Source organism: Pelecanus crispus, unplaced genomic scaffold, assembly GCF_030463565.1.
Source record: "Pelecanus crispus isolate bPelCri1 unplaced genomic scaffold, bPelCri1.pri SCAFFOLD_31, whole genome shotgun sequence".
In the NCBI taxonomy this organism is placed as follows: Eukaryota; Metazoa; Chordata; class Aves; order Pelecaniformes; family Pelecanidae; genus Pelecanus; species Pelecanus crispus.
Window position 1 is genome coordinate 1,422,624 of NW_027461382.1, and position 11,311 is coordinate 1,433,934.

At 50.1% G+C, this 11,311-nt stretch overlaps 1 protein-coding gene across 1 annotated transcript; it reads right to left on the reverse strand.

Annotated features, from left to right (window-relative positions):
• Positions 1 to 1,215: 1,215 nt before the first annotated feature.
• LOC142596981 (ubiquitin carboxyl-terminal hydrolase 42-like) lies at positions 1,216 to 9,428 on the reverse strand. The gene is made up of 11 exons (XM_075727418.1): positions 9,287 to 9,428; positions 8,744 to 8,842; positions 8,554 to 8,650; positions 8,342 to 8,409; positions 8,094 to 8,164; positions 7,552 to 7,634; positions 6,684 to 6,795; positions 6,155 to 6,295; positions 5,936 to 6,036; positions 1,869 to 1,997; positions 1,216 to 1,393 (listed from the first exon to the last, which is right to left on the reverse strand). Exons 1-11 carry the CDS (start codon positions 9,426 to 9,428, stop codon positions 1,216 to 1,218), a joined length of 1,221 nt encoding a protein of 406 aa, XP_075583533.1.
• Between the last annotated feature and the right edge of the window lie 1,883 nt (positions 9,429 to 11,311).

Sequence of the window (11,311 nt, forward strand, 5' to 3'; positions counted from 1 at the left end):
CAACAAGGTCCATGGGCAGGCAAGGCTGTGTCTCTGGCTGTGTCTGGAGACCAGCACACCTACAGCAATAGAGGAAGCTGGGGCTGAAACTCAGGCCTGGGCTTACATGGTCTCCTGGGCCCATGGAACAGAGGTGTGGATGGCCCCAGGTGATGCTGGTCATGGACATGAAGGCTTATGGATGCTCTCAGGGCCCTGACACTGCACCCATGGGATCCCACCTGCCAGTGCCCTCCTTAGGCCAAATTCTCATGTGCAGGGTCTGTGCTCTGCTCCTCCCTTCCCTGTGTCCCTGGGGATCCTGGAGAGCACAGTTTCATGGTCACTGCAGCCAAGGCTGACACTGCTCTTCGCATCCCTGAGCATCTTGTCCTCTTTTGGGAGTACCAGGTCCAGGTGAGCATCAGCCTGTGTGGCCCCTTTGGCAGCTGTGCTAAGAACTTTTCCACAAACACCACAGGAAACCTGCTGGACTGTTTGCATCCTGCTGTCTCACTTGACCAGTGAATACTGGGGAGAGTGAGTCCTGTATTAGAGCCAGATTCTGTGATCCACAGATTTCCTCAGGTCATTTAACAAAGCCATTGCTCCTTCCTGGCCCTGACTGTATGACCTGTAACTGTGTCCTGGATCAGGCTGGGCTGGAGTTAATTCTCTTCATAGCAGACCACAGGGTGTTCTGCTTTGCATCTGTTACTCCACCAGCACTGATGACACACCAGTGTTTTGGCTGCTGCTGAAGAGCCCTTGCACTACTCTAGGCTGTCGGTCCTGTCATACGTGAAGCAGCCTGAGGAGGTAATGGGTAGCTCATGAACCATCTCCACTGCCGTTGGACACCAAGAAGAAAGCCTTTAAAGCCAGAACTTTTGATCTAATGGAACCCAACATTACCATGAGGTTAACCCCAAGCACAGGAGGAGAAAAGACGCATTAAAAGACCAATTCCTTAGTCATTTTGTTGGAAGCAACTTTGTAAGAATAGCTTAGCCGGCACTGCACCCGGGAGATCACCTTTTATTGAAGAGTTGCTTTTAAACAGCTCACAGCTGACAGTGTTGTGCAAGGGTCAGAGACAACAGGATCAAACCTCAAGAGAAGCCGTCTAAACCCAGGAAAAATACATAAAAGTATGATTGTCAGAAGAGAAAAAAGTAGATTCCTTGCCTCATATAAACCCTGGGAAATGTTCAGAGAATGGGAGGCAGGTTATTGTCAGTGGAAGAGGGTGAGATGGGTCAGTTTCCATAGGGCATCCTTGAGCACCTGGTTCCTCGCACTGTAGATGAGAGGGTTCACTGCTGGAGGCACCACTGAGTACAGAACTGCAACCACCAGGTCCAAGGATGGGGAGGAAGTGGAAGGGGGCTTCAGGTAGGCAAAGGTGCTAGTGCTGACAACCAGGGAGACCACAGCCAGGTGAGGGAGGCATGTGGAGAAGGCTTTGTGCTGTCCTTGCTCAGAGGGGATCCTCAGCACAGCCCTGAAGATCTGCACTTAGGACACCACCATGAAAACAAAAGAGCTGAAAGATACTAAACGAATAAACACAAGAATTCCAACTTCCGTGAGGTAGGCATTTGAGCAGGAGAGCTTGAGGATGTGGGGGATTTCACAGAAGAACTGGCCAACAGCATTGCCGTGGCAGAGATGTAGTGAAAATGTATTGGCCGTGTGCAGCAAGGCATTGAGAAACCCACCACCCCAGGCAGCTGCCCAGCAGGGTCCTGTAGTGCAGGTGTTTGCAGATGGCAACGTAGCGGTTGTAGGCCATCACAGTGAGAAAAAAATACTTTCCTCCAATCAAGAAGAGAAAGAAAAACATCTGTGCAGCATATCCTGAGTAGGAGATGGCCCTGGTGTCCCACAGGGAATTGGCCATGACGTTCGGGACAATGGTGGAGATGGAGGCCAGGTCAAGGAGGGAGAGGTTGAGGAGGAAGAAGTACATGGGGTTGTGGAGGCGGTGGTCACAGGCTATGGCAGTGATGATGATGCTGTTGGCCAGGAGGGCAGCCAGGTGGATGCCCAGGAAGAGCCAGAAGTGCAGGAGCTGCAGCTCCCGTGTGTCTGTGAATGCCAGGAGAAAGAACTCAGTGATGGAGCTGCTGTTGGACATCTGCTGCCTCTGGGCATGGGGACTGTCATAGGACTGTCATAGGACTGTCATAGGAGAAAAAGGAAAAAAGAAAGCAACATGTTAAGGGAGACTTCCCTGAACAATATAAAAGCCATTTCCCACAGACCCTCCCCCTGTCACACCCCCTGCAAGAATCGCAGTAGATGTCTTCGGAGACAACAGAATCACTGAACCCTTCAGGTTGGAAGGGACCCTGGGAGGTCTTTAGACTAACCTCCTGCTCACATGGGGATGAACAATGAATTCCCACTAACTTCCTGTCCTGGTTTCAGCTGGGATAGAGTTAATTTTCTTCCTAGTAGTAGGCATAGTGCTGTGTTTTGGATTTAGTAGGAGAAGAATGTTGATAACACGCTGATGTTTTTAGTTGTTGCTAAGTACTGCTTATGCTACTCAAGGACTTTTCCGCTTCCCATGCTCTGCCAGGTGCACAAGAAACTGGGAGGGGGCACAGCCAGAATAGTTGATCCAAACTGACCAAAGGGCTATTCCATACCATATGATGTCATGCTCAATATATAAACTGTGTGGGGTTGGCCGGGGAGCAGCGATCGCTGCTCGGGAACTGTCTGGGTATCGGTGGGTGGGTGGTGAGCAATTGCATTGTGCATCACTTGCTTTGTATATTATTATTATTATCATTACTATACTGTTACTATTAGCATTACTATTTTACTTTATTTCAATTATTAAACTGTTCTTATCTCAACGCGGGAGTGTTTCTCACTGTTACTGCTCCGATTCTCTCCCCCATCCCATCAGGGTAAGGGGAGTGAGCGAGCAGCTGTGTGGTGCTTAGTTGCTGGCTGGGGCTAAACCACAACACTTCCTAAGGGCTTTTCTCCAAGGCTGTATTGAAAACGGCTAAGACCTTTGGTGTACTCCTGGAAACCCTCTGAGTTTCCCTCCCCAGGAGGGAGCCAGGGCAAAAGGGCCTCTGAGGTCAAAAAGTGCATCAAACAGCCAGAGCGCAAAGCAGAGGGAGAAGAGAAATAGGTGCAGGGGACATGGCTGGGACAGTGCTTTCAAGGTAACATCTGCCACAGAAGCACAGTAACAGTGAAAGGCATTGGGAGGTCATGGAGTGAGTGAGAAAAGGGCCTGGCAGAGAAGAGCCCGGAGAGGCAGGAGACAAGCTGGAAATGGAGGGGAAAAAGAGGGCCTGTGGAAAGTGAGGATGCTCATCCTGTGCAGGTGCTTGGGAAGACACTGGTGGCGGAGCAGCTGCTGCGGAAGGAGCAGGAACCTGGCTTCTGCTGCAGGTACTTGTGATGTCACCTGCTGCCGAGCAACTGCTAGGGCAGGAGTTTTTAAACGACTTGTGCAGATGCTGGCGATATCACTTGTGACTGAGTAGCAGACAGCTAGGAAAAGATGCATCGCCCGCTTAGGTGTCTGTGATGTCACTCGTGGCCGGAACCAGCCTGTTGCTGTTTCAGGTGCTTGTGATGTTACTGGTGGCTGAGGAGCTGATAGGGCAGGGGTTTCTGTGTGATTCATGAAGGTGGTTTTTGATGTCATATGTGCCTGAGAGGATGATAGGGCAGGCATAGAGAACAGCTTTATGCAGGTGCAATATGCATAGCTAAATAAAGAGAACAAATTCCCTTGGTAATTCTGTGCTAAGGTGTCCTTGCCTCTCTCCTAGGCCAGCAAAGAACTGACTTTTACACAGGTCACCCGAGGATGACTGCTGCCAGGAGAGATCCTTCCTGTGCTTGGCTGCTCACCTGGACCCTGTTCCTGCTCACATCCCCATTCCCAACGCCTGTCTCGCTGGATTCGATTTCTAGAGGTCACGGTAGTCCCAAGCGCTGGCATTTGGAGATGAAAGCCGATGCTGAAGGAGAAGCACCTTCGCGCCTTTTGCAGTGAGTCATGGCAGGCTTGGGAGCTAGGTGGTTTATACTTTGTGTGAGGAGAAATGCCTACACATTTCTGCCTCGGTTTTGCCTCAGAAACTGATTTCATATGTAGAATGCCTTGCGACAGGCTTGGAAAGAGGCCAGAAGGCGTATGAACTGCAGCTCTTGTGGGACACTGCAGAAGCATCTTCAGGGTGAAGCGTTGTCTTTTTTACTCAGACTCCACTGCCCAGGAAACCAGCTTCTTCACCGAACCAAGGAGTAAAAAGAGTGGAAACCCATCGTCTTAACAAGATGACCCTGCTGGTGGGGACCGTCAGTGGCAATGCTTGTAATGCCTTGGTTTGCTTGTGTCTCTTGCACCAGATGTCACACTTGGGAGAAGACAACGTGAATCACACACAGGTGACCTGCGCCTCTAATCGAGCAGCACTGGAGATGCTTTGTTCCTGGGCATTTTTTTCCCTGAGATCTCTACATGCTAATTTAATATGATCAGCAGGTTTAGAAAGCTTCCACCCCTCTGGATCACAAGGGTGCTTTCATAAAGGAAGTCTCGAGTTACACAATTTCAAAAAAACCCTGAACCCCTCTGTTCCTTCTTGCATGGTCAAACACTCTGCAGAAGTTAGAAACACCACTCAGGACTGGGTCTGGTTATGATGGCAATTTTATTGTTTTGATCGCCTGAAACACCTGGCAAGAGTGAGGCAACATTTGCTGGTGACGCTGCAAACGTTGCTTACTTCTGAGTCCTCCCCTCCAGAGTTCTCTTCGGATTTCTCTTCTTGCATTTCTTTTTCGATTCTGGATCACCAGAATGCTCACTTCCATCTTTTGCCGCTTTCTTTCAGGCACACTTTCATCTTCCTCTGCACAGGACAGTTTCCTCTTTCTGCATCTTTGTTTTTCATTTGCCTGGCAAGAGTCTGCAGACTCTGGGTGAACTGGCACCGGTGGGAGCACACGCTGTTCAAGTGAGGATTTCCCTGGCTGCTGCTCACCTACTGAAGCAGAATGTGAGTCTGCTCTGTGGCCACCTGAGCTGTGCACACCTTCCCCTCCTGAGCTTCTGCCATTCTCAGGGCTGTTCTTCTCCCTGTGGGAAGAGCTGCACAGGTTCCCAGTGCCGCGCGCCAGCTGATGGCGAGTGTGCTCCTGCGTTTCTGCACAGCAAGCCTGCCTCCACCTGGGAGGCAGACAGTCTGGTTGGCTTCCGTTCAGCTTCTTCCCCTGCTTGGTGTCAATGCGCGCCCTCTTCCTGCTGCAGTGCTGAGGGGGAGTTCCTGCAGAGTCCTGCATTTTTCTCTTCCCTTGGATCCTCTGCCTGTTTTCTCCACGTTGCTGATTCCTCAGTGCCACGGTGCCTCTGGAAAATGGAGTCTTCAGCCCTTGACCCAGCTTTGCCACGGAAATGCTCTTTGTCTCTTGGCATTCAGTGCCTGCTCCAGGGGTCAAATCATGGTGCCTGGAGAAACAACGGTGATCTTAGTCTAGGGCTGTTGTTGCAGCCTCCTCGTGGCTTCAGTCTCATCCTATCATTTTCTGGCAGCACTTGATATGGCACGCAGAAGACTGAAGCAGAACTAGAAGCTGGAAATTAGATCATGGTCTTCCAGCTATGTCTGTCCCTTTCCGAGCACTAACTCATCTTTGTGCCCTCTCAGACCTCCCTTTCACCTCTTGTCACAGCTAGTCAGTCTCAGAGAGCACACAGCCAGCAAGTTGCACAAGCACAACAGATTAGTGCCAGACAAGGAGGGAGAAGAAAGGAGCAGGCGAACTGCAGAACAGAGAGAACTGAACGAGACAAACAGTCATTCTTTCCAAGGACTGAAAGCAAAACCCACTGGAGGAGAACAACAACAACAGCAAGAGCAGTAACAGGAGCGGGAGTGTATTCTGAACGCCCCTTCACGCTTGTTATTACCTGGCATAGAAGAGTAAATATGCACGCTGGCAGAGAACCGTCTTGATGTCACAAAGACCTACAGAGGCATCATTCATCTTGTACCACCGTCCATTGCTGGCCTGCAAAGAAAGGCAACGATCTCTTCAGATGAACTGCAGCGGTTTTAAAACAAAACCACAGACAGAACACCACTGCAGGACACAATACACCAACGCAAATCACAGAGCTGACTTCTACCTTCACGAAGCAGTAATAGTGTCCTGCCTGACAGCCAGAACCTTCATGTACCAGGACGGCATACAAGGAATAGAGCAGTGGTTCTCCACCCGCCTGAGACATGTATGCACCAAGGTCCAAATATTCTGGATACTGCACAACCTAAAGGGACACCAAGAAGACTCACAAATTATCCTGAGAGTCTTTAGGAAGCAGCCTGAGAAAACCTTGTCACCAACCACAGGCTAGAGGTGTAGAAATAGATCTTCTGGGTTCATCAAAACCAGGTGTTGCCATTTCATCATTGAGGTGGCAGAAAACCATTCTCAGCCAAACCAGCTCTTTACGAGCGCAGTAGGTGCTTATCTTCACATTGGAACTTTCCTCTTACCACAAGGGAAAGAGCAAGGCATAGCTATTGCACTGATTTTGCTTAGACGGCTGCACTCAGTAGCTGTCGTGCAAACATGAACAAGTTCCAAAAAAGGATTCTCCCTCAGGAAAGGTCTCCTTCCAAGCAGACAAAGTTGCAGTGCACTTGTAAACATACCTTGCTAATCTTTCTGCCAGAGAAAGCATCAAATCTCTTCAAGCACACTGTCAGGACATTGGAGGAACGATGTATTGTAAGGCTCTTGGATGCAGTGGCCAGCTGTTCACACCTTCAAACAAGCACAGACCCAAGTGTTGCAGCCTATCTTCTCCCCACTCCGCCCCCCCATTCATGGATGGTTGAGTTAAGGCTTGTTTTGCCCAACTATCGTATGCACGTGTTTGCATTTCAGACCCCTTAAGTCCACACACTCTCAGTGAAGGTAGCTTTGGTCTAGGCTGGCTCACTTTGGAGAGCAGCAGCCTGCAGTCTACAAGACAAGAACTAGGCTTGACAGCATTCAGAGAGCCAGTGGGGGCTGCTACTGCTCCGAGCACTGAGGTCTCCTGGAGAGAGACGCAAGCATCCAAAAAGCCTTGGAAACGAAACTGTTGATTGCTTTCTTGAAGACGCTGCTGTTGCCAAATGCCTGTCCAGAGCTCCTCCTTGCTTCAGCTCACCACTGCCTACGAGGCGTGTCTTTTCCCTTCTGGCCATAGGGGTAGTTCAGTGGGCAACTTCATAGCTAGCTAGGAAGGTTGACCCCTACCAGGGCAGACAATGCCAGGAATCAAATTCTCATCAGAGCTTTCCAAGTATTCAGGCAGAAGGGAAAGAAATTACCTGTCTTAGAAACAAATGCATTATTTTCCAAGTTCCAGGTTGTTCAGGTGGATTAGTTGTATGGGGAAGAAAGAAAAAGAAGAAACCCCAAGCTGCCTCATGACTGGGTTTCTCAATTAAGTCAAGACAGAACTAGTGCTCCCAGCCATGCAGTCCCGTAACCCAGTATCTGCTGGGAAGATGTCATTAGTAATAATCTTACTTGCTGCATTTGTAGCCATTTTCACCATCCAGCTGCTCAGGTTTGACAAAGTCTTCCAGAGCTCCAGTGACAGAGGAGGCTGCCTGGATGAGAAAGAAAGGAGAGCACTAAGCTCCTGGAAACTCAAAATCCCAAGAAATAGCTACCCGTGTAGTACCAGCGTTGTCCCAAGAAGCAGCTACCCCCGGGTGGTACCAGAGTTGTCCATGGTACAGGTCAAAAATAACACAAGCAATCGACCCCATCCATCCAGCAATCAGAGGCGTATTGAGGGAGTCCGAAGCAGGGTGGTATGACAGTGTCATCATGGCTGTAGGTACCATCCTTACTCTTTGCTCAGCTGACACCCAGCACCCAGCACAGGGAGACCATTTACAGGGCTTCCCCAGAAGGAGCACACAAGTCCAGTTCCCTCCCCATCCACCACCAAGCTCTTGTGAGGTCACAGGCCACAGGTTGAAGTCAGCAGAGTTTACTGGAGATAAACTAGGCCCCTGTGGGGACCTGGAAACATTTTGCACCACAATTTCCAAACATCTTACCTTGATGTCCAAAGGAATATCAAGGAATGCCTCATAGGTGTCGGAAACAGCTTTGCAACTCAAGCATGTTACTGGAAGGCAGAGAAATGCTTATCAGGTTGGGAAGGAGACTGACTCTGCCCATTTCACCAACCAACACATACCGCTTTAGACACACGGGACATACTGCTGCATACTAGAAGCTGTTTACCACAAACAGAGGAAGAGCCACAGATCATTCTAAGGACAGTAATATTTTTTAAAAGTACCTCTTGATCTTAGAAAGCCCCCAAATATTTGCTGGATGATGGTAGTTCCTTGAGAAGAGCTGTCCAAGCTGGAAACAAATGGTAAGGCAGAGAGTTATCTCTTTCAGGAGTTCTTGGTCTGAAAACCCTGGGCGCAGGGTTTTCTTGATGGGAGTACATCAAGGAGTCCAAAGGGCTCAGGAACATTGAAAAGGTAATTTGCTTGTGCTTACTGGCTGCTTCCACTCAGGCAAGCTCTCTGCATGGCATCAACAGTATAGCATAAAAACTCGTGGGCGTCTTCCTGCACGCCAAGCTCAAAGTGTGCTCCTATTCCTAAGAAAGAAGCAGTTACTAGTTCTGTCCTACAAGAAGGGAAGGAAACATGTAAAAGCACCTGAAATGACTTACGTGTGAGGACACTGACGACAGCCCTAGGCTGGATGGCACTGGCTGAGGAATGCAGGACCTTGTTAACGTGCGCTTCCATTACGCACATCATGCAGAAGCCTTGCCGACAACCTGAAGAGGGTGGGCCGGAGGGAGGGAAGCAAGCTTCTCAGGTTAGCAAAATAGCCATAGCACTGGGAAACCTAATGACGTTATAAGGACAGTCTCCACTCCTCCCAAAGTGCCAATGTCCCCAACAAGCCCAGGACATTTTAGCGCACAGAAAGCTTTCTTCAGAGGGATGCTTAACGGACAGAAGAAGTTTTCTGTGCAATAAGCAAAGAGGGTTTAACTTGCAGGACTAGGGTCCAAGACCCGGGGCTAGAAAGTGGTGCCTTTCTGAAGACGAACACACCTAGACAGGACAAGAGGCTTCTAGGCTTGAGTGTCCAAAGAACACCAACTCGGGGGACTGACAAAGAAGGGCTGCTTTTCTCCCACATGAAATTCCAGATTGTGAGAATCCTTGGGAAGTGCCCAACAGATTTACAAGGAGCTGTTCCTAAGAGTCCTCACATGACTGGCTGTGCTCACGAGAGAGCAGGTAGTTGGTGAGAGGGGGCGTGTACGTCAGGCACTGCAGGACGGAGTTGAGGTAGCACGTATTGCCCAGGTTGTAGAGTCCTGCTCCAGCTCTCTGTTGTTGCGGCCAGGCCATGCAAATCTTCTCCAGGGGAAAGAGGACCCTTTGTGTCGGAGCCGTTCCCTCGGCAAGGACTGCAGGGAAATGGTATTTGAAAAGAGATGAGTTGATGCTGTTGCACAATAGCATATTTAAAAAGTCCAGTTTGTACAGAAGCTCTCAGGAAAAGCAGCTCTAACCTCCAACACAGAAACATTGGGGGAAGCCTAACATTGCCACTGGCAATTACTGGCAAGAAACCGTTTTGGAAAATGGTCTGTTCCCCTGCTTACTTGGCTGAAAGTCCAGCAAAGCCACACTCTAATTTCTGTGCCTCGGGCTATCTTCCTTTCCCTCTAGAGCCTTGCATTGGATTATCAGGTCAAGTCTTCCCTTTTCCTGATTGTAATTTGACGAAAACAAGCAAGTACCTAGCACAGAAGGTAACCCTATTGATGTCAGATCTTTCTACGAGCAATGTCATCTTTCAAAGTCTTGTACAGAGTGGCAGAGGAGTGATAAAATGCATTTTCCTCTGTCTAATCGAAAACACCTGGGTAAGTCTGGCTGCTACCAGGAAACACCCCAGAATTCATGCTAGGTTGTCAGCCCATCAACACTGAGGGAAGGAGCACCAGCCACATCCGTTGCCTTTGGGGATTCACAAAGTCCAAGGCTGCTGGTGAAGCCGTTACTCACAGGAGTCATTCCCCATTGCAGCCATCGGTCCTCTTGGGAACAGAGGGGAAAGTTTGGGATGACAAAGGATGTCAGGACACGCTCCAGAAGGAGAAGGTCGATGCCAGTCCTGTCACCTGATTGCAAAGAAATAATTGTAGCTCAACAAAATGATTAAAAAACCACCAAACTAAACCCACGGAAGAGCATCTGCCATCAGCAGTGTTTCAGTGGTACTTGTAACTGCTGCAGAGCTGCAGGCTGATGGCCCTCCTGTCCCTGTCACCGGACTCCAACTGACAGCAATTACCCAGGCCCTTTGGAAGGACTGCATTGCATGTCACCTTCTCTGAAGAGGACCTGCTGCTTACCCATTGCTAGTGTTAGCACCAGAGCCGCCTTGCTCTCCAGCCCACGCCTGCCCACCCTGTATGCAGGAGTGACTGGCTTCCGGCCGCTACTTTAACGGCTGTCTTTGCTGAGCTCCTTTTCCATCTCCCTTCCTACAGCATCAGTCAGGGTGGGCTTCTTGTCGTTCTAGGCCGAGCCCAATGCTTCTGACTACACTGCCGCCCCCCTACTTACCTATCCTAGCATATGGTAAAGAAATAAGAATTAGCAAGCAGGAACTCTACCCGTAGCCCTGGCCAGCCTAGAAAGGTGTAATAGCTCAGCCTAGAGCTCGGAAGGTATAGACCAGCCTATACTTTTATCCCGTATCTACCTACTCTATGATCTGTCCTGAAAGGCAAATCATAATTACCTTTGAAAGAGGATGGAAGTTGAGGAGAAGTGGGCAGGAAACAAGAAATGGTTGGAGAAAAGTAGGCATGCAAGTAGCAAAGCAATGAGCCAAGTTATCCCGAAGGCCAGCTCAGCCCAACTAGCTTTCGCTGGCTGGCTGCTCAGGATGCCAAGCCCTGGCCAGGTGAAGTCACAAGCGCCGGGCGGGTGCCGCATCACTGCCTCTTTGTGACATGGGGCTGCACCGGGATGTGACCTCTGGAGGCCACGCGGCTGCCACGGCCCGGGCACCTCCCGCAGCCGGCAGCCGCTGGCCTTCCCCATGCGCTGCTGGCGAAGGGCTGTTCGTCCACCGGCAGAGCTCCCACCTCTTCCCCGAGCCGCACCAGCTGGATGAATGCAAACCTGGCCAGGGCTGTAAGCGTGCCTGCTCACACCTTTGGCTGGCACGTTCCGCTTGCTGAGGGTTTCTTTTCCACTCTTCCCAGGTACAGGAC